We start from the raw sequence: 22,970 nt of genomic DNA on the forward strand, positions 1-22,970 counted from the left end.
CATTGCAATTAATAATATCGGTAATTGGTGTATGCGTACCGCGTGCCGCTGAACTTCAAAGGTCATCGCCTGGTAGCGGGAGTTTAATTAACGCAATCAAATGAAAATATTCATGTACGCGCCGACGATGCGATTGGTGTGCGTGGACGTGTCCGTGTGACGGCGTGAGCCGCCAGCTCATTATGCAAAAGTTCTGTGCGTTTCCCGCAATTTCAATATTCGTTCAATTCCCGAAAGGCTCGCAACTGTAAATCGTGGCATTGACACAGATCGCGCGCTTCGAAATCGAATATAACTCGACTTTTCGGTCGGACATTTTAAACCGCCGTTGAGATCGACGCGTATCGCGTGCTATCGTAATTAAAATAGTGTGTCGATAAAACATAATGAATGTAAAACGTTTCATATGCATATTTAATATACTCTTTATTTTCTCATATTAAAATAAATGGAATTATAACATGTTTATACATACCAATGAAGAGAATGATACATACAATTATAAATATTTATATCATAACGTTTTCATATTTAATAGAAGATGTATTGAACACATTGTAAATGTTATTAAAATGTTATTGCAACGTAATTTTGTGTTTGAAATCACAAAAGTTTCTTGCTCCACGTGCCGCGTGGATTTTAATATTTCCTTCGGTCATTACGTTACGATTTATTTACGAAGTCTAAAAATACTCAAATTATATTGTCCTTTACTTATAAAATAATTGTTACGTAAGAAAATAGTCATACATTAAATGACATATGTACATCGATTTGTCATAGATCATAATGCGTTTGTCTCCCTGACATGGAAAAGCTTCTAAACTCGTAAAACGTATATTCTTTACATTTATTTCTGGATAATCACGCGTAATCGCGCGCATTACTGTATGATACTCGATCTAATATCAGATATTAACACACATCCCGGAAATCGTGCAGCTTTCTGTCGCTAGCTCAGCAGCAATTGGTGTCCTTCGTCATCCCCCTACAATTGTCTCGAGGATGCGAGTGGAGGCTCGCACGGTAATTGCGAATCGACGTATCGCGTTAACGCGTCACGTTCTCCCGCGTTATATCTACGTGCTTGCGTTTGACGATAAAGCGCAGTCTTTAAGACGTGGGAACGTACGCATATGAGCACGTGACCTTTGTCAATATCAATATACGATGAAGCGTGCAGAAATTCGCGCACTTACAATATCGCTCTTGATTGAATAACGCACAGGAACGTTGTTGCACTATCATTACTTTCGCACGTCATCATCCGATTGCTAGTCGCAGAAAAAAAAAAAATGACATAATTTACTTTTACGTCTCATAGGGGAAGAAAAGGATTATTATTATTTCGTCGCCGTGTCCCTGAGTTATACATGTCATTGACAATTGCCACGATGGGCTATCGGTGACAGACGACAAAGTTTTTAAAGTCGACAATAGATAGAACCGTCTCTACCATCGAAATCAATGTACGCAGCATTGCTGGGGAAGTCTATAAGAAAATTATTAGCAAATTTAAACGTTCGATCTATTCTTCGGCAAACTCAATAGTTTATTGTTACATCTCAACGTTTATTTTGGTTAAGATATACGACACTTAAATTACGCTCGATAAATCTCGATGTACATATATATATACATATATCCCTCGTTCTCTCTGTATATTTGCATGTATGTGTGTATGTGTGTGTGTGTGTGTGTGTATATCGGATTTTTATTATAAAAGAAGTATAAAAGAAATTACTGGAAAAATCAAGCTTTATTATATCGACAATTATTCTCGCGCTTCTTCCAAGTTCAACTTACTGCCGATGGTGTTTTGCCAATGATTTCGAAATTGCGCGAGTATTCCGAGCGATTTACGAGCGGAAAACGAGCGCGACGCATCGAATTACATGTCGTTACGTCGACGCTCGTCGCGGCTCTTTATACCGCAGGAACGCCTTACGCGCTCGAGTATATCCGCCGTAATGCAAACCGGTATGCACGCGAGCTCGTTCGCCGCGCGCGTACACGCACCCACGTATTGACACTTCTGCGGTGCAGCAGCGTGTGATGCGCCGACATAAACGCGCACGGTTCGTTGCTGCGCCCTGATGTGTGCGTGTGTGTATACGTCATGCGTGCGTGTATATGTGAAATCGACCACGTGTGTTCGTTGTCGTCATCGTTTACGCGTACGAAAGGGCGGTAGCAGCGGGGTGATGGGGGAAAGGGGGCAGGGGGAGGGGAGGGAGAGGGAGAAGATACGGAGGCGCTGTAGCGGGAAGAATCAGTGGACGCATACTAATTAAAAGCCGCATTGTGACGCGTCGTCGCGAAAAGATGTGCTAATTACATCTCGAAGGAGAGTCTTTTACACCTCGCCCATCCCCCCCGCCCCTCCGTGGACTCGCGAGTGAATGAAGCGCGAATCTCGCGCCTGGCTTTCTTTCTTCCCGTTTGAAAGGACCACCCGACGTTCTCTCACGCGCGACGTTGTCTTGAATCGACACACTTGGAATACACCTTTGACCCTTCATGTTGTATTATACGTACTTGTCTATTAAAATTGCCAATTCGCCTTCGCCGCGGAAACTCTATACTTGATGAATGTGCGACGTTCTTACAAACATATTATTCGTGATATCGTACTCATGATGTAATTATTATTGTATCAGGGGAAAAAAAAGGAATCGGGTATACATCGTTCGTTAAAAGAGTCTGTATATTCGAATTTTTAAAATTATGTTTCTCCTCTGTTTAGATTGACGAATGACGCCGTAGCAGAGAGCTGGTTGGTGCGCGGATACCGGGACGCAAGAGGTAAGTTGAAATTAATCATTATTCTCAAATATTGTGCGATCGATCGATTGAAATTCTAAATCTTGTCGCGATCGTACCTACAATTTCGTAGAATATGTCATTAATCGAGTAATATACTGACTTAAATATTCATATAATGGTGCCGAATATAGAATGTTTAAACGCTGCCTATTATTTCGGCTACAATTTATTGACTGCCGTACAACTTGATATTAAATATAGGAATATTATATTTCAAATACCGCATATTGATTACAAACGTAACGTTTCGAATAGCATCTTAATAATTTTTGTAAAAGTTTTTGATATCAAATTGAAATATTAATAATTTATAACGTATTCAACATCATATATTTTTCATACGATTGTTTTTACATATGATTTTATTATCTCATCTCTCTATCGATTTTCGAAGCGCAATCTATATTTTAAGAAATAATTTTATAAATTTTCGATATATATATATATATATGTTCTATTATTCATTACCTTTCCGTATAACTGAATATAAAACCTTCATGTAACTGAAAATATTATGTAAAAATTTTTGGTTTTTCGGTGAATATATATAATGCATGAAAAAAATTATATAAATATATGTATAATATATTTAATATGTATGGTAATAGAGTAGAGAATATTAGCTAATGTCTATATTAAAACCGGATAGCGGACAGTAGTAGATAATCCGTGTCCATAGAAAAATCACGCGAGAGCCCATTGTTCTTGCCGCTTCCTCTTTCAACTTCCGTACGGTTCTCATCTTTCCACTCACGGGATCATGCGAACGAGGAGTCGAGATCTTCTCTCTCGTAATGCGGTCGATGCTTAGAATTTAAAATGCATTTCATCGTTACGGTACCGTATTCTCTTCCACTTCCTCTCGGTTCTCCTTTCGTCCGTTCTCTATCTCTCGCCGTTCTCTCTCATTGTCAGTTCCGCACGTGCGGTCCTATCTCGCTTTCCAAGACCTCGACTCTCGTGCCCACTCGTTCAACAGACGGCATATGTGTCTTTATGAACGGTATGTGGAGTAGAGACAAGTGCGTTTAAAACCTCGGGCGTTAGTTCAAGCTTCAAGGGAGAGGAGGACGACAGGGTAGCAGCATGGCGGGTGCGGTGAGCTTCAGAAGGATACACAAAAGAATGCAAAGTAAGAACCACGACCTCCACTAACCTCCTCCCCGACCAACCACTTCGTATTCTCTTCTAGCCGCACTCTCCTTTCCCATCCTCTTTTCTCTCTATCCTCCTTTCTCAACGCGTACCTGAACAACCCCACGTTTCATGCATTCCTCCTGCTCGCCTCCTCCCCCCCCCCCCCATCGCACCGTGTAATCCTCCTCTTCCTTTATCATATCGTTTCTCTTGTGCCGGAGGTTACAACGCATTATCATACAAGGCGACACAGCCTCGCCTTCCCTTAATTGTTCTCCCAGTCTCGCGAATGGGAGGATACAAGGGCGGCCACCCCTTGGCACGTTCTTGCCGACGATCGTCCGCTGAAGTGCGAGAACGACACCAGAGAGTGTTTCCTCTCTTTGCACGCGAGTTTCGAAAGCGCGAGAGGCAACCGGGGGTGACAAGAAAGAGCGACAATTTACGAGTGGTCACTGGGATGGTAGGGCGTCGAATTCCTCTCCGCTATCCGCGCAGGATCCTTCGTATTCCGTAATGTTTGACATCAAAGGCCTGAATGGCAGGGAGGACATTTCGCGCGCTGATGGCTGTGAGTACGAAACGAGGGAAGGGGATGCGCTCTCTCTTATTGGTGTCTATGAGCGGAAAATATCTTTTTTTTTTCCTGTGGTTCGGTAAATTCGAAGCCAGACATCACTAGCATCAGCGATAAGCGGTGCTTTTTGTTTTCGGACACGCTCGATTTCACGATGCCGTACGCACTTTTAACGAGGACGCCTCGTGTTTTGGAACCGATATTAAACCGATTGATCTTTTTTAATCGTCACTTTTATATATTATAAATTACGTGAGAAGATATTAATTAAATGCATAAATTTATGAAAATAATTAAATTCGATAATGACATTTGTGTCGTACATGAACATTTCGAAATTATTGTAGAGTGTGCGTTGTGGTCGTTGAACTTGGTCAAATAACGTTATAAAGCGACCACGTTCTACGTCGACTTAGAGAAATTTGAGCTTAGTCGCATAAAGTCGTAATAAAGGGATAACGGCCTTATGAACTTTATGGTCGGCTTTCGACATCTGTCTAAGATGAGCCAGTTCACCCTCAATTAACCCCCGATGAGCGAAACATTTCTCAAACTCTCGTTAAGGATCTGTTTGCTGGATACGCATGATTTATTAAGCAAAATTTAATTCAAATAATCACAATTAATTCTTGTTCAAATTACTATTATATTTTCGTGAAAATGACAAACTTGATGACTGCAACTTAGAGATTATCCAATATTTCGCTAAAAAGACACAAATATTATTTAATTGTCGAGTAAAGCATAGATTGCATAAAAATGTCAGCCAGAAAAATGTATATTAATCTATAAATGGATTTTAATCTATAAATCGATTCGGCGCGTCTAACGAGCATAATTAAATATAAATTTCTTAATTGAGAACGCCGGATCTAACGGCAAAAACTATTATCTGACTGCACGTCTATGCGTGTCGTGTGGAATGTAATACCGTATCGAGCGGCTGCAGCGCTAATTGTGTGCATTCCGACTAATCGCCCCTGATTTTACGCGTCGCCGGACATCGCAACCCCTCGTCAAAGAGACGCTGAATATACATCGGTATCGGGAATCAACGATAAACTTTATCGAGACTGAGATCACGAGTGAGATCATTCGAAGAAATTCATGTTTATTCTCACTTAATTCAAGTATACGTATCGTAAACGAAAGAGAAGAAGAGCAGTTTCTCCGCTGTTCTATGCGCGATGCGCAGAAATGTCGTCGAGAATGGATAGATGGGGCGTTTACGTCATATCCCACATAAGTGGACACATAAGTACACGTAAGTGTATACCAAGGCTTATCACTGTGATCGCTTCGTTGTCGAGAGGAGAGACGGGGATAGAGGCGTGCGTACATTAAAATAGCCGTCGAGTACGGAGAATGACAATGGTACATCGGCTCATTCTTCCGGAACGAACGCTTCCACATCGTTTTTGTACGACGTTTTGTCGCGACGAATGGGGCCGGATCTTCGGTGACTGGGTCCCCGTAACGCGATTGGACCCTGGTCGATTATCCACCTCGACCAATCACGGTGTAACGAAGGTATAAAGAACCGCGTAACAATTACCAGCAGCGGTCTCTGCACGCGATACGTCCGATAAATATAGCCACGCGAGTAAAGTATACTTCTTTCGCGAGAGACGAAGCGTATCTATCACTTACGCAAAAATTCCGCCATTGTGGACTTGATTAAATTGAGCTCTCGCATAATTATGATTAATGACAACTTGGAATGATAAAAAGATTCGCAATCTTGTGCGTGACGCAAAATGTCGGGCTTGTCTGTAATTCCGTCTCACGATTGTAGAATATGTGACACATATTCCATATAAAATAATTGTGACAAGAATAACGTCCTCGCATTTGTGTCGCAATATGCGAACAAGAGCGAAGGGTGGGGAAGCTCTTCGTAAGCGCTCTATCATTCTCGCTTATCGCGCTACTGCATTCTACCGATCGGTGCTCTCTGCCGATCAAGATTCAGGAAAAAAAAAATAAAGAATTATGTCGGAGAATCGTGTCACGGATCCGCACGCGATCAGAATGGCGGACGGCATTAAATAAAATACTTTTGATGAAGCTAATGGCAGCTCAAAGATTACGTTCACGGTCGGCATGCTTGTTTCGCGTAGATATTTGTGCGCGTGGTGAGCGGAAGGCGATGGTAAATTCTATGCGAAGGAGAACGTGCGAATGTGTTACGTTTATGTAGACACGTATAATCTCGCACGCGAATACAAGCATACGGGTAATTACGCAAATAGATGTGTGCATATGTCGTGCGGGCTTATGAGTCGTCACATGCGAGAATAACTCTGATCGGTCTTCGATTCGTGCTATCTTCCAATACCCTGTCGTTACGTTATCGTACATACCTGTAACACATGTGTAACAATTTTTACAAAAATTTCGCAAATTATATTTGAAAAAATTAAATTTATTAGATTCATAAAAGTACGGTTTTATAAATACCGTATATACATTAAAGATGAAAATTTTTTCTCTCCTTCGAAAATTGTATCATTTTTCAAAGATGGAAAATAATAAAATATATCTGCTCGCGCAAATGACGTAGGTGTATAAAAAAAATATAGCGGGAAAAACAAAACGCCGTAGAGTACGCGACGGTTCTTGCGAGATATCGCCATTATCGTCCAGCAATATTTCCGGTTCCTGCCCAAGAAGCGTGTTCTCGAAGATAATTCGTTATCGCGTCGCGCGCTGGACTTTCTGTCCTTCCCGCGAGCGGAAAGAGAGAAGACGATGACGACGGCGACATTTATTCTGGGGCGTCGCGGCGAAGGAGGACGGAGAGGAGGCAGAATAATTAAAGAGGGAGAATAATCCTGAATCAGCGTCATCGCGCAAAACGAAACATATCCTCGTCGAGCGAGCCAACCGGATGCACATTGTGCGTCGTTCTTTGCGCGGCCTTCTATTGTCGTGCAAGAAAACTCTCGTTCGTCTCGCACGTGACGCTTTAGCGGAGAAGAATCGGTCTAAATATCATCGCGTCTCGATCTTCCGGATGAAGCTGCTCGAATTATCGTTTTCCGATGAATCTCAGGTGCGCTGAAGAAGGGCAAATAACATGGTCAATAAAATATGTCTCTAATAGAGAATATCTATTAAGAAAAAAATTTGGGCAGTCTGATGATCGTTATTGATAGAATGATTATGATTAACAAACGTACTTAAAATACTTCCGATTATCGATTATCGCTTTACTTGTATGAATATACCTAATTAATTACCTAAATTTGATATCTTATGAGAAAATATGGACATTGTAATTATATATACTATAAAAAAATTTCTGACTTTTAGTCGTAAAATGTCGTAAAATGAAAGACTAAAGTTTTTAATCAAAATCAATTAGTTATTTAATCTCTATATTTCGAGTTTAATCTCTCCAAGTTTTTTTGATATCAGCGATAGGTGATTTTATGGAGTCGATAATAATATATGTATCAGCGTTCCGACACGCACTTCTTGAAATTCACAGTGTATAAATATATCGAATAATCAACCTCAAATTTTCCACCGTTACCGTTGTTGTTGAAATGGAGCATAAAGTATACGAGTAATTTCGACACATACGCAACAACTAATTAAGCGCGTACGCGTATCGACTCGAATCGGTCGAATTAAATGAATGAAAATCGCGTATAATGACAGTGTATCGCGCAATACCAAAAAATGAGGAATCACCGTTTTTCATACACTACACACGGAAGCCATTCATTAATTAATTATACGCGTATCGCTCTCATGTTTAATCAATGAACCTGCATTTATCGCGTGCACTGAATAAACGCGTGTGTTTTGTGCTCTTTGGATAAAGGGTATTAATCGTAACACGTGGAATTTTATATTTACTTTCGCGAACGGAGCTCATGTTTGCATTACACGTCTGAAATCCTACTCTTCATAAATACATTCACTTAGAATCACTATACGCATATATCACATTGCATAGCGCGTCCATTTTTTTCTCGAGAGAATTTTTTTAACGAGAGAACGTAACGAGCTAAGAATTTTTGAGATAACAAAGTTGAATAATTTAAAGAGGCTGCATTGTTTATGGAACATAAAGGATGAATGAGAATTAAGTCGCAAATACGGATCGCATTGTGAATCCTCAGAATCGCGAAGGGATTGGCCATCGGCCTTCTGGATGGATGCGAAAGAATTTCCGGAAGCCGGAGAACTCGACGGACTGCAGCTATGTACCATCGAAGAGAGCGTAGCGTCGAACCGAACGAAGCCGGTTCGTCTCACGATATAAAACAATATTGATTGGTCGTACAATGCGGGTGGATTATGGGGTGGGTCGCTCCCGGGGGTGGAGGGTGGACCACGATGCATTGTGCTCGCTGTGCGTCCGGTCAAACTTTTCATCGTCCCTCGCACCCTCTCTCGCGCGTTGGTTCGCGCGCGCGCGATCGCTCGCCCTTCTCTCCGTTCGCTCTCAGCCGTCCTCTCTGTCCCTTCGTCCTGTCCTCTCCTCGTCTATCCGTCCTCCCCCTCCCACGTCCGATAATTATTGCAGTCAGCCTCTCTCTCTTCCTTCGATTCCTCGGTTCTTTCCAATGGCCACGTCAAGCTTAAAAGCTGCGAGCTCTACGAGCCGTTCCGCGGGCATCCAGCCGTCGATGCGCGGCCGTGTAGTGCCTAGCTGTCGTCGACACGCGCTGCTATCCTCCTCGTGCAAGATGTGTGCGTGCGCTGCATTTATACCTTTATCCTTGATACGTCCCTCTCTGTCGTTCGCAGACTCCTGTTAATGGCCGAAGTGGCGGCGTCTTATTCACTCTACGCGCGGCTTTGATCGATGACATTTTTCTCTCTATCACCGTTTAGGATTAGATCAGCTTGAGATAATTAAAACGCTCGAAGAGAGTGAGGTACGGAATTTTCGAAATTTTATAACACATAGTAATTTAATAATTTCAATTTAAAAAAATTAGAGAGATAAAAAATTATAAAAATTAATTAAGAGAGAATTAATTATTAATACTTTTAAATAATTAAATATTAATATTATATCATGGAACAAGATAGCTCTTTGGCAAACTTACTGAAAACCTTTTCGGGGTGAAATATACTTTGAATTGTTCGCTTGGACCCGAGAAAGTGTTCAAGTATCGTATAGTTTAGAGTTAGACAATAACCGTGATACTTGTGGACTCGTGTACCGGCCGGATATCCTGAAAGTACACGAAATGAGGAAAATTTTCCGGTTCACGATTGTTTCGTGTTTCTCGAGAGAGACTTTGCAAATACATATATCAACAGAAGGCGAGAAAATGAAGGCGACGTACGGCAGGCTACTTATATGCACGTTGAAAGTTTGAGATTCCGAAACTACGAGAAAGATATGTATGTGAGGCACGCTTCTCCATTTTTCGCACTAACGTTTAATATCGTGGCAAAGATTGTATGACACGTTTTGTGGCACATGTCTCGAAATAATATTAAAGATAACATAATAACATAAAAAGAACAAGAAGTTTATTTGAATATTCTTGCCACGATATTGAACGTTAGTATTTCTTCATTTTTAAAAATTGAAGCAGATGCGTGTAAGTTTTTAAATCTAATTTATTGCAGTACACTTTGCTATCTTGCGATTTAATCGCGATTTTCAACTCGCTTTTTATCGGTAACATAAACTATTTCTTTTTGAACGAAAAGCAAAGTCCGTTACTTTTACCCTAGCTGAACGGAAATAAGGGAAACGAGAAGAGCGTTCGATTTGCTTCAGGATTGTTTTGCGAATTGTTTGACGGGGCTCAAGGCTGAGCATCGAGTAGGGAAGAAGGTGGAAGGGTGGACATTCTTGAGATCCATGTAGAGCGCGTTCGGTAATTTATTTCTTGCCGGATCTCCTGACCACAGGATGTCTGACAAGGGTAGTGCGGAGGTTCATTCCCGAACATCGCGACGGCTCTTCCGCGCGAGGCAACTATTTCCGAATCAATTAAACTATCGGAGCGACCGAGTGTGCAATTGAATCGTTAATTAGCAGCTGCCCCGCGCGTTCGCAAATCCTGCAAATTATTACACCCGGATAGACACACATTTACTCGGGCGTCAACTCAAAATGTCGAAATATTATATGCTATTACAAGAATTTTGCTGTTAAAAATTCGTGTACACGTTTTTTGAGTAAATTAACGTAGATTAATTCAACAGCGTAGGTTTGGAAACAACGGTATCCCCCTGAATACGTGATATATTATCGAAATCTATTATAGAATGAGGTTCGTCAAAGTGTTTTGTGAGGAAGGAACAGACTCCCGTCCAACGAAAAACAGGAAAGAGAAGTGCAAAAAAAAAAAAAAAAATCGTTGGGCTGTGTCGTGAGCTTTGGAGCTCCATCAAGCCCTTCGAAGAGTTATGAATAAGGGATGAGCTCGCGACTTGTGTGCGTGCCGTGCATCGACAGGACGGCCGCGCACTCACACGCGTCCACGCGAGTTTTAAGCTCGATTGTATGACGGTAAACGAATAAATGTGCAAATTTGACGAACCAGCCTGGCTCTCGCTATTCGAAAATACGTAACGCACACGCGTGCGCCGGTACACGCGGACGTATGCTGCGCACGAGTGACCAACACGTACGCGTCCGCGTTACACACATGCGCGCCGATCGTGACGGCACGTGCATGCACGCACATCTCGGTGCATCGAGCGTACTTAGGGCAACGTCTGGGTGTGTGCGAGCGTACGTGCCTCGCGTGCCAGCGTGTACGTTGCTGACGCGTCCGTGTATGAGCGCGTACGTGTGTGTAGGTGTGTGTGTAAATGGGAACGTGTGGTCGGGGTGGACTAGGAACTCGTGCGTATGCGTACAAAATACGAACTCCCAGGCCGGCGAACTGGGCGTTCCTATACGCTGGGCCGTGAATAAAAATAATTAACGGAGAATATATACGAATGTCGAAGCGCCGATTGATTTACGGGAGTGTGCGAAGGTTCGAGGCGGGACCCGTAATTTCGCAAAAACCGCGTATCTGCGGGCTCGGCCTCGATTTTTGTTTTTACCCCCAGACCAACCAGCGCGGCCGATCGACTACACGCGTGTACGTGCGTAGGTGGATTTTTTTTTTCACTACTCGTCGCTCTTCAAACTGGTCCGACCTGGCGGTCCATGATATTCCACGGATTGCCACGGATATTACGGATAATTAAGCAATGGATTTTTGCGTTTAATCGAGTGCATAAATCGAATGCACTCGCCGATACTATGAGATGCTTCAGTTCAAACAATCATTCGCTCATCGTTGAAAGGTTTTTATTGCGAATTCGTCGAGTTATGCGAACGGAACGGAAACGGAATTGGCTGTCTTTCTTTTATCTGGCATCTCGCGCGAACTCGACGCGGAATTTATCTAATCAATGAGATTTCGCGAGATACGATGCATTATATCAACCGCGTACAATTAAATGCTTAGCCTGTTTGAGATGACCTTAATTGAACGAATTATTTTTCGAGGATTAATTTAGCAAAAGTAAAACGGAACTTTCCTCTCCACTTTCTGCCGCGTGCGGAATTAATCGAGCACAATTTTTGACAAATCATTGTCGTAACCGCCAATTTCGTGCGAATCGATAAACGTACCTATAAACAACCGACCAATATGAGGATAGGTCGAGAATCGCGCGGTGTCGCGCCAATGCGTCCAGGTGCACAAATTTACAGGTAACGAAAGGCAGATGGTAACTACCCCACCGTAATAACGCGCGGTTTTACTTGTGGTGCCCACCCTTAAGAGGCGATGCGAGCCAGCCCATTGATAAATTCACAATATAAGTAATTGATCGTATAAAAATTATCACTTGGATAGAATAAATGTTATGAAAATAATTACATTATATTTAAAAATATTTTTCTACTCATTAAACAACTTTAATTATTGTATTTATTATTTATGTCCTACAAACTTAAAAATATTACGTGTGATCTTATATAAATAGAGAATATAAGTGTATATGGATGAAAAATTATTCATCGTTTAGCTAAATATATTTCTTATTGTTTATATCTATTTTAAAATATTTATATCTATTAAAAAATTACATTATTTCGTAAGCAATCTTTCTCATTTTAAACTAAAGCAAAATCTTACGTTTTGCTTTTTACTCCTAGTGAGTGCATTCGTAACGACTGTAAAAATATTAAATGGAATTCATAAAAATAATAATGACGATTTAACGTGGCAAGATAAATCCCGCAAACATAGAAAGTCCTGAAATAATACAGATTCGATTTATTCGACGTCGTCGGACTTTCGTGAGCACAAGAATACTCTCGAGTTGGCCGTTCTCTTCAGAAAAATATTCTAGCCGCAAGTAACTCAGTCACCAAACATTCGCCGAGACAAATAAATAGCAGTCTTGTCGTCTCTTTCAAGAATAATAAAAACTGTCTTTTAATTAAAGGAAATTCTCTCGAGAAATTTACTTCTCTGAAATTCTCTCGTAATATGGCAGATCTTTTGACGTAAAACCACGATGCTTCTTGCATTACCTTATCCCTGAAACGTCGTTTACAAAGGTGCGAGAAATATAAGCGACTTAACTTAATGCTTCATCAACTATAGATGAAAAGTGAATATAGAAATCTAGAGACTTAAGAACGATTAAATAAAAAGAGAAGATGAAAAAGTTGTTTATCGTACATCGATAAAACAAAATGGAACAGCATACTCCTGGGAAGTACGGTAAAAAGAAAGCGTGAGGGCTTTTCACCCCGCTTTCTCGTAAGTAAGTGGCCACGTACGTGTCCCGTGTAGGTAGGTAAGTAGGTAGGTCTACAGGTGTCTGCTGACAATGAGTCGCACGCACGTCTTCACGATGCAATATATTGTATAATACGTTCGTTGCTGATACAACGTTGAAAATGAAAAGATCTTTATAACATTGAGAAAATTATTAATTTCTATATTAGAAAATAGAAAAAAACGACGAAAATGATAGAGATTTTGTAATACATGGTATTAAATCTTTTTGTTTAATCGTCCCGATCACAAAAAGATTCGAATGCATCTAACAATAAGTCAACGTTTACAAGAGAATTATCTAATTCATTTGACTTTATTTTTTAAGCTTCTCTTTTAAAAAAGTTTTATAATATATATCGAGCATTAAAGGTATAACATTTCTGAAGTGATTCTTTTCTTTGCGACATTTTTTTTCTTTTTTTTTAAATAATATCTATAATATATTTTTTATTCATCTTTCATTTGAATTTTAATATATAAAAAGTATTACAATTATACGAACACTCTTTCAGAAGAACGAGACAAATGGACGTTTTAATATGAAAAATGCAGTCCATGGTAAAAATACGTTCATTCAAGTAGACGTTTTCGAATTAAGAAATCCATTATCCCCGTAGTATTGTCTCCATCGTACCAATTTCGGCATCTGCCCAATGGCAGCTGAAGAAGAAGAAGAGCATCTCAAATTACTCCCGCACGATTCTCATCATTTGGTTTCTCTGTTTCTCCCTCTCTTCCCTTTCTCCTTTAACATTTGGCTCGTGCGCACTACCCGTCTGTCGATAATCCCGAGGAATCCCAAAAAGGCTCATCATCATCTGCTTGTAGGTGGCTCACTGCTCTCTATTTACGACGGGCGTATAATGCCAAACCGCCTCTGTGTTCGCAGCGTTTTGTGGACAAACAAAATCGGCAATCTCCTTTTCATTTTGCTCATGGATAGGTTACGCATTTTCTCTCCAAACCACCCCCTCAATTCCTATGGCGGGTCTTTTGTCAATGTGCGCTCGAGCGTTGTAACCGCGTTCTGCATATTTTGAATCTATGTAAAATCGCTCGTTCCTTTCCGCCGCGATTGTTGCCGACAAGAAGTAAAGGAGGAAGATCGGATCGGATGATCGAGTGGCATGTGAGTTCCTGGTGGCCACCGGAAGAACGTCGATTTCCTCCGGGATGTTGACATAGCGGTGATGCTGTTAAATATTTATTTCGGCGGGGTGCATTGACACAATACTCTCTTCCGCCGTCTTATGAAGAGACCCGAGTCTACAAAAAGCGCGCACGCTATTAAAAAGTCAGACAAGGTTGATCATCTCTTAGGGACCAGTCGGTATTCGATTGAGCGATCTATTTTTCAGAGAATGCAAAACGCAACGATCGGTCCTTCCGGTTAAATTGAATAGTGCGCGAAGCCTGGCAAACAGCTTTCACAAAATAAATTTCGGAGTCTGACTTTTAAAAAACTGTAGGAATAAATACAAATATAATTGCACAATATGTGGTACTAGCTGAATTATCAAAGAAATGTAATTATATTTGTCTTTTGTTTTATGAATTAATAATGTTACGTATTGATTTGCAATTATTTAGCTAATTCTATATCAATTTCTATATCATTTGATGCGACATTTAAGTGAACTGGTGATTTCTAGATTTGTATATAGTATCATGTAAGTGCACATTGACAACGAGGAGGGTTTTGTCTTCACTTCCGAGTAATTTCCGCCTAACGTCAATTTTCCTGGAGATTGCTAACCCTTCATGGTACGTTCGAGCGCCCTCTGGGAAAACAAAGGTGTCACTTCTTCAAAGAGCTCTTGTTCTTCAGCTCTCCTTTTCTTTCTTTTCCTCTATCTCTTTCTTTCTCTCTTGACCATCTTGCCGTTTAGAGACCCTCCGGCATTCTCTCTAACTATTCATGCGTAAATTTTGTCCCGAGTATTTGAAAATTTTTAATTTTTTCTTAATCGTTTCTTTTCTCTTTTCATCGTTTTTTTCGATTCACTTTTCAAGAGAAGTCGACTTAGCATAATTAGCATCGTTAAATTATTATACACCAATTTGGTTAAGAATCCTAATATCTGTACTTGATAAATTTAATTACGAAATTGTGTTATCGGAGTGCGTTTATTTTATTTTTATTTTTAACATCTTTATTCATTCTTCCTTCTTTTCTTAAAGAGATTCTTTATCTCCCAAGGGATGACGTTTCAACAGGTTACAAGACGCCGCGATTCGAACGTCTTCGCTCCGTTTACCCTTAAGGAATGTCTCGTCCCTTTCCAGCTTTCTCAAACCCTAAGGAAGTTCCCATCCCACGCCATTCTTGAAGCGCAAGTTTTCTCGATCCCTACTCGCGGCAAAGAGATCCGTTCTTCAAAGATTTTCCGGGCCGTGGGCTACGAAGGAACCTGTTGATGTAAAGAAACGTCCCGCTGGCGAAACTCGGAAGAAAGGACAAACGTTTTCTTACGACGATGTCTCCTACCCCCGATCGAGCTTCCTTCTCCACCTCTACTATAATCGTCTAGGGAACAAGATATCAACTTGTTGCTGTCGGTATTGAGCGCGGGCCAAGGCTCTGTGGAGGATTGGTTTTATTTTATTATTTAGACACGGCACGCGAGACTAGGCTATCCTCTTTCTCTTTTGTGTTCTCCTTCGTCTCGGAATTAGCCGCGCTCTGGCTTAATATATTACGAACTACTACGCTTTACCTCGACGAGGTAACAAGAAATGCGATAAATCGAATCACGTTATAAGGAAAAATATATTTTCTCTCTCGCTTGAAAACACTCTCTTTATAAGCCGATTTATGCGACCCCACGTGTCACGCAATGTTTGAAAAAGTCGTTCTCTTTCAGTAATTTGATCAGTAAAATCTCAATCATATTGAATAACACAATATTTAATCAGTAAATATTTGATGCGGCTCATTATAATATGATTTAAATACGTGTATATATTTAATGTTACAATTTAAATTGTAACTATGTAAATTGATTATACATGTAATTGAGATACAAATCTAATATTGAGGCTGATAATTTTTTTTCGTAAGAAGTGCTATTTATCATAGAAATTAGTTTATAGTTTTTTTTTAACTCTCTTTGTATTTAAATTTGATCTCCATAAACCGAAGTGGTTATATAGTCTCTAAATCGTAAAATATGTACGAAATTTATGGCATTGGGTTATAGCACGGGACAATGACTGGTGATTAAGAGAGGATCGTTACGTGAGAATTTGTACCCAAGCTTTCTTACGGGACATTCTCGAGATGCATGTTTACTTGAGAACACTTGTTGAACACTGAGCTAAGATTGTCCGAGCTAAGAAGCCACTTGTTGCTTCGTCCTTTCTAGGAAGGAAATCTGGGTCCCGTAGCAGGATACTTAACACTGATAACTGCAGAAATCCTATAAAATTTCTATAAATCATTGCAATTTACCAGCAAAATATTCTTTATATCCTGCTTTACATCATTAAAATAAGCTGCAATTTTAAAAATTGTATTACAAACAACTAGTACTTTGATACATGATATATTAAAAAATTTTTTTCTTTGTGTGACTTTCAAAGAAAGTCTCTCTTATAATAAATTTATCTTTTCCCTTTCTGTCATGATCAAAATATTCTATGATTGCTTTGACGATTATACGAAGGGGGCGTCTCCTGAGGCAGGGGCCACATGTTTCTAGCTTGCTTTCAGATACAACAGAATCTCTCGTGCACAACAGAGGTTTTAATCAAATTTGAAGCTAGTTATCGAATACTTTAGATATGAAAATACGACTTTACTCTCAAGGGGCGACAATGCGCGATAAAGATACGTTTGACACATTCAGAACACATGTTTAATTGTAAGAGAATTACATTTTAGTACAAATTTTATAGAGATATTGATTTATTTCTATCAAGTCGTATATCTCAAATTTTCAGTCTGTACAAACATAATATTTTTTTATTTATCATAATAATTAGTATTTCACTTTGCGGTTTATCGATATCATTTTAATCGAAATTGTTTAAGGAAGAAAAAAATTAAAATGTAAAATTTTTATATTTTCTATTTTTTTCGGCGCGAAAAATATGTTTATTTATATATCGAGATTGCTATTTGTTTGCTTTTTATTGGACACATACGGGAGAGAGACAATTGCAATATAATCTGTATCGATTTGGTACTAACGCGAATTAATAAATTTCCAGAGAGTTAACACGTTGAATAGGAAACTTGAAAAAAAACATAGACTCGCCCTGAGTCTTTTGCGATGATTAGATTCTGCCACGTGTCTATTGTACTATCCATCAATGCGACGCCCCTTTTTTGGATGCACGCGCATGGCACGCATGTATACTCGCGCCTTAATCACGCATAGAACGTAAGACGAGAACCTAAAAATTAATCTCATCGAAGATACTTTGCTCGACTAAAATTAATTTTTATAAGCTTTTATTGCGGCGTAAAATCGATAAAAGAACTTAGTAGTTGCATTATCATTTCTAAAAAAGATAAAATATAATATTTATTGCAAAAAAGTATAACTTAGATTACGCTGCAAAATTATTTGCCCTCTTTAAACGCTATTTGAAAATTATTAAAATGATTAACATGTGTTTATATTAAACGATAAATATAATAATAAAAAACAAACTTTATAAATTGTTTTTAAATTAATAATTCAAAATATCAAATAACTAATAATCAATGACTATATTATTTTATATTTCACAACTGAATGTTTTTTAGATAAATTTTCGTACAACAAAAGCTAAACACAAATCATGTAATGTGCATGATGAATGACGCGTATAATATATAATCCATATCCAGAAATATCATGCCAATGCTCGAACAAGCGTATCGAGGCTAAATTGTCAAAGCTGGCTCTACCTAACGAGCGCGTACGCTTTACGCGATCGCAGCGCACGCGTAACAGGAAACTAATTATAAATCTGTTTCCAACAACGCGCGTCGTACGTTATAACTACGCGTAGCGCATGTATGATACATCGGCATGCGTACTCCTCTTGCATGCAATACATTAGAAACTATTTTTAAGTCTATAACGCACACAATACACACGACGTATATCTCGTAACGCGCAACGACGGAAAAGAGTTTAACGCGAGCACGCAAGAGCGTCGAGAACATTTGCGCACAATGGCCGCGGCTAATTCTACACTCAATGGCCGCGATCGTAACTCGCTTTCCAGTAAAGGACTCTCGTAATCGTCTAATCGCCGTAGAACGGTACCCAAGTGCGCTTCAATCGCGATCGCACACAACATGGTTTGCCACCCCGTCGCGAGGGGGAATATCTGATTGATGATTAAGGGGCGATGGACAGAACGAGCGCGGGAGTTAGGGAGCAATCTTGGCCGGACAAAGATTTTCATCGAGACATTCGGATTTGATTTTCAACCCCATCGTTTCGCCCCATCGCGTCGTGGATAGAGGAGTCGGGGGTGGAGCGCGACGACTCCGCCATGTCGTCAGAGAAACGATCGACTCTTGGGTTTGCTTTTATCGGGTTACGCAACGTCCACGAAAACCAGTCGGCTAAGTTCTTTGTCTACAAAGCCATCTGTCACCCCGAAGTGTTTGTGTGAGGGTGTGGGAACGATGTGTGGGCGGCGGCGCCCGATACGTGCGCTCGCCGTAGCACTGTTACGCGTATCTCCGTGTTCTCCGTGTGTCTCTGTATGAACGTACATACGTGTGGACGCTAGCCGTACGCCAATATGTGAGATACGATCGAGATAAAAGCGAGATAGCGCGACAAGTATAAGCGGACCTTTGGGACGTGTATTGAGTATTGATTTTCTCCGCGCGGAGTGGTTTACGCGCCACGGGTTAAGCCGAAACGCAACGAAGTTTATTAATCTCAGCGAACGCGTCTGCGTGTCACGGTAAGACGCACAAACATTTTCAATTATTTCTCAAAACGCGAATTATTATTGGGCGACAATTCGTGAAGACGAAATTATCGCGACCGTTCATTTTGTATGAAAACAATTGTGATACCGATAGTTTAGAAGGCTTTCTATAGATTCTTCATATAAAAGCAAAATTAATCAGTTATAATAAAAATTTACGATCTTTAAATTATATAAATTTTTTTCAATCCTATTATCTTTTGTAATGCTGTTGGTTAAATTCACTTTGCAACTTAAATCTCGGAGTTGCATAAATTGGTTAACTCTAGAGAGTAGTGACGGAGGAGGAAAGGAACGTTGGAAGATGGATAGGGAAAGAACGGGAAAGAGAGAGGATAGGGCAGGGAGAACAGCTAATACATCATAAACTTAGGAACAAAGAGAAGAGAGGATGTGTCGAGGCCGGGCCGGAGAATCCACAAACTCCGGCATCCTCGCGACGAAACTTTACCTATTTGTTAAGTCTTACCGGGCGAAACTGTCTCAGATACTGGCATCGAACAGTACCTCACACCTACGACCTCCTTGACTCTCGTTCTCCTCCTGACTTCTACTTCCTCGATCCTTCCCTGTGCATTCCACTCGAAACAATGCAGTGGGTGTGAAAGTACATCGTCATACCCAAAGCCTCAAATAATAAAGTCAAGTCATCGATGTTGAGATATCCGGGATTATGTTGATTAATTTTTTACCGCACAGATATATTATTTACGCGCACAGAAAGCTGTTATAAATATAAGTAAATACATACATTAAGAAATTATATTATGTAAAAGAAAATAATTTTAAAAAATTAAATTTATTATTAATGCAAATATATACGAGATACTTTTTCACACAATTCTCTATTTTATGTATATGTGTACATTTTCAATAAAATGACCCGTTGCAGGAAAATGCTTTTATTTTTAACTGTTAGAGTATATTGCGAGGAATCTCTCGGTAGAATACGGCGCTATATTTATATCGCCTCGATATTTATGCGCGATCGAAATTCGTGAACTTTGGCACGTGTGACGCGAAGCAAAAGCTCGTCGGCAACACGCGCGTGTTGCATCGTCCATGTGACTGTATTGGGGATAGTGGCGAGCTTTGGAGAGAGGGTTTCATTGTGACGACAATATCGCCTTGGGCGGCATTGACGACGTAGATATGCAAATTTCGAGGAGTACGGCTTAGCTCTCTGCAATTTCACTTTTATAGATTCGTTAATGTTTCATGATTTTTCAAAGTTTGTTATAATATATATAATAGTTTTTTTTTTATAAAATTGTTATAATTACAAAAAAATTGTTTAAATAACGGTAAAAAATCATTAAAATAAACAAACATTTGAAGACAAAGAAATATTTTTATTTTTTAATTTTATAAATTTTTACAAAGATAAAAAAATTTGAGACAGACGAATTAATCATTCGTTAAAGATATCACATGATAAAACAATAATGTAATTCAAAGTTGTAAATAATGAACATTTTAAATTTAATATTCAAAGATAATTAACAAAATTATTTTTTTTTTGTTTTAGGGGACGGCACCTTTCGCACCGCCACGGCAACGAACAACGTAAGTATACATTGTCAAATTGACATGCCAAAATTCCGGGGAGAGGTTCTTTCCTTAAAAAACTTACTTTTCGTTCGCGCGGCAAAACGAGACAGACGATTGACATGTCGTAATTGTAAACAAAATTTCTCGCCAAGTTCTACGCCAATGTACGCATATATGACTGTAGAGTTGAAAGTTGACAATATATCTCTGAGTTGTGGCCGCTTCGTCGTGCGACGTCAGTGATGACGCTGAGCGTCGAGTCGGTAAAAGAAGGATGTCATAGGGGGATAGAAAGGAAAGGGGGAAACTCGAAGGGGAACGGAGACGCTTTAAGGTACATAATCACGCTTGTTGACTCCTTTCCTAATAAAAGTCTCACTGTCAGTTTGTCCTCTGATCGACCCCGCGCGTTGTGCTCACACGACGATACACATACGCATTACATAGACAAAAATGCATGTGTAACTGACAGCGAAGTCTCAACGATACACTCTTCACTCGTATCTGCCTCCGTGGAGATCCGAGATAGATCGGAAAAGAGTCGTTGTGTATAAGAAAACAAAAGGGTGCGGGGGAGGGATAGAATAGGGTAGGTAGATGGAGCGCAACGAGAGTTACGGAACCGGATACGGGTTAGAAATGCTTGCCGAAGTAGCATCTGGAGCTGTAATTTTTTCTAATCTTCCAACGCGCAGTTGAAGACATAACGTGTTTCCGCGCTTTTCTTCTCGCACGCAACAACCCTCTTCTTCGTCTAATAACACAATAGCGCTTCTTCGCGATTGTATGTTGCGATAGCGAACATAACGTTCTCCGATTCTCGCTCGAACAGTGATTTGCAAATTAGTTTAGCTTTGTCGGTCGACTGTCAACAGTACGTTGATCTATGCAAATAGCACAGACACGACGCACGCATTTACGTAATATCGATATTTACTCGAAGGAATGTCTGACATTGTCTTGTTGCACGATTGCATTGAGTGATTTTGAGAATATATGCATATAAGTATACATGTCCAATCTCGCGTAAAATTTTCATTATACATATTTATATCGATTTTATATAATACACAAAAAATAATTCGAAATTATTATTCATTATATTCCTCGGTTCAGTGTTGAATAGCTTACTTGCATCTCACAGATGAGCAAGGCTTTGCCGATAAAGGAGCATTAAAGGCTATTAAGCACGATACAAATTAAAAACGCGATCGTCCAGTCTGAGCTTAATTGAGACCGACTGAATGAAAGAATATACGCGAGCGTAGTCGGGAGTGAAAAGAGTCGTACTATTCATTCGGCGGCGATTCGACCCTCGAGGTCGTCGACGGCAGGCACAAGGGAAAGACGTAAGGGCGCCTCGGTGTCTTCGCAGCAGTGTCGATGTTTAAAGGGCCAAAAAGCGGTCGAGGGTCCTTGGCCGGGACAGGTCTCAAGGTGCGTGTCTCTGGTGGATTTAAAATACCCTCACGACGGGGCATGCCTTCGAACGGTAGGACCTGGCCGCAACCTGGAACCAGATGGCTCATATCCCCCACTTAACCGCTCTTTCTTCCACCTACGTCTTATAAACCGACGTGGCCGTCTGAAACGTGAAAGTGGATTTTCTCACCCCTCCTTCCGCCGTTTTCCTTCGTTCTTCGAGCGCGGTCGTTCGACCGACAAAACTTTTTCGCTCCCGCCCCCTCACGCACGTTAATAACGCATCTCGATGCGGGCCAGCGTCGAGAGAGAGAGAGAGAGAGAGAGAGAGAGAGAGAGAGAGAGTCGAGCACGTCGTTCGACATATGTTTCGGAAGTCATTGTGCGTGATGCGGCGAAAGACGATGTGTAGCGGTAGTTTGCAGGCCCCGTGAACGGTTTCTCTCTTCGCGCTCTCTCGCCCGTTCGTTATTAGTACTTTTAATCTCCCGTTATAGACGAGAGCCTCGAAATTGGTGCCGGATACTCTTGAGAGGATCAACCAATCTGCTACGAACAGAATTCCGCACTTAACTACGGCCAGGGGAAGCACGCAGGCATCGACAACAGTTACGTGTTTTTTTCCCTCTGATCGCTCCCTAATACTTTATTCGTTCGTCTAGGTATCTTTTTTTTTCTCTCTCTTTTATCGTGCCTCGTGCCGAGACGCGACGGTTTAAATGCGCACGAGCGGTCAC

General features: G+C 40.4%; 1 protein-coding gene across 1 annotated transcript in view; it reads left to right on the forward strand.

The window, feature by feature from the left end:
* LOC140665396 (uncharacterized) overlaps positions 1-22,970 on the forward strand; it is a gene marked incomplete at its 5' end in the record, with an annotated part of 77,424 nt that overhangs the window by 13,248 nt on the left and 41,206 nt on the right. Inside the window, 2 exons of the mRNA XM_072891486.1 lie at positions 2,747-2,805; positions 20,789-20,826. Coding sequence (XP_072747587.1) covers positions 2,747-2,805; positions 20,789-20,826 — 97 coding nt within the window. The remainder of the gene's footprint in view (positions 1-2,746; positions 2,806-20,788; positions 20,827-22,970) is intronic.

The sequence above is a fragment of the Anoplolepis gracilipes genome, chromosome 4 (assembly GCF_047496725.1).
Source record: "Anoplolepis gracilipes chromosome 4, ASM4749672v1, whole genome shotgun sequence".
In the NCBI taxonomy this organism is placed as follows: Eukaryota; Metazoa; Arthropoda; class Insecta; order Hymenoptera; family Formicidae; genus Anoplolepis; species Anoplolepis gracilipes.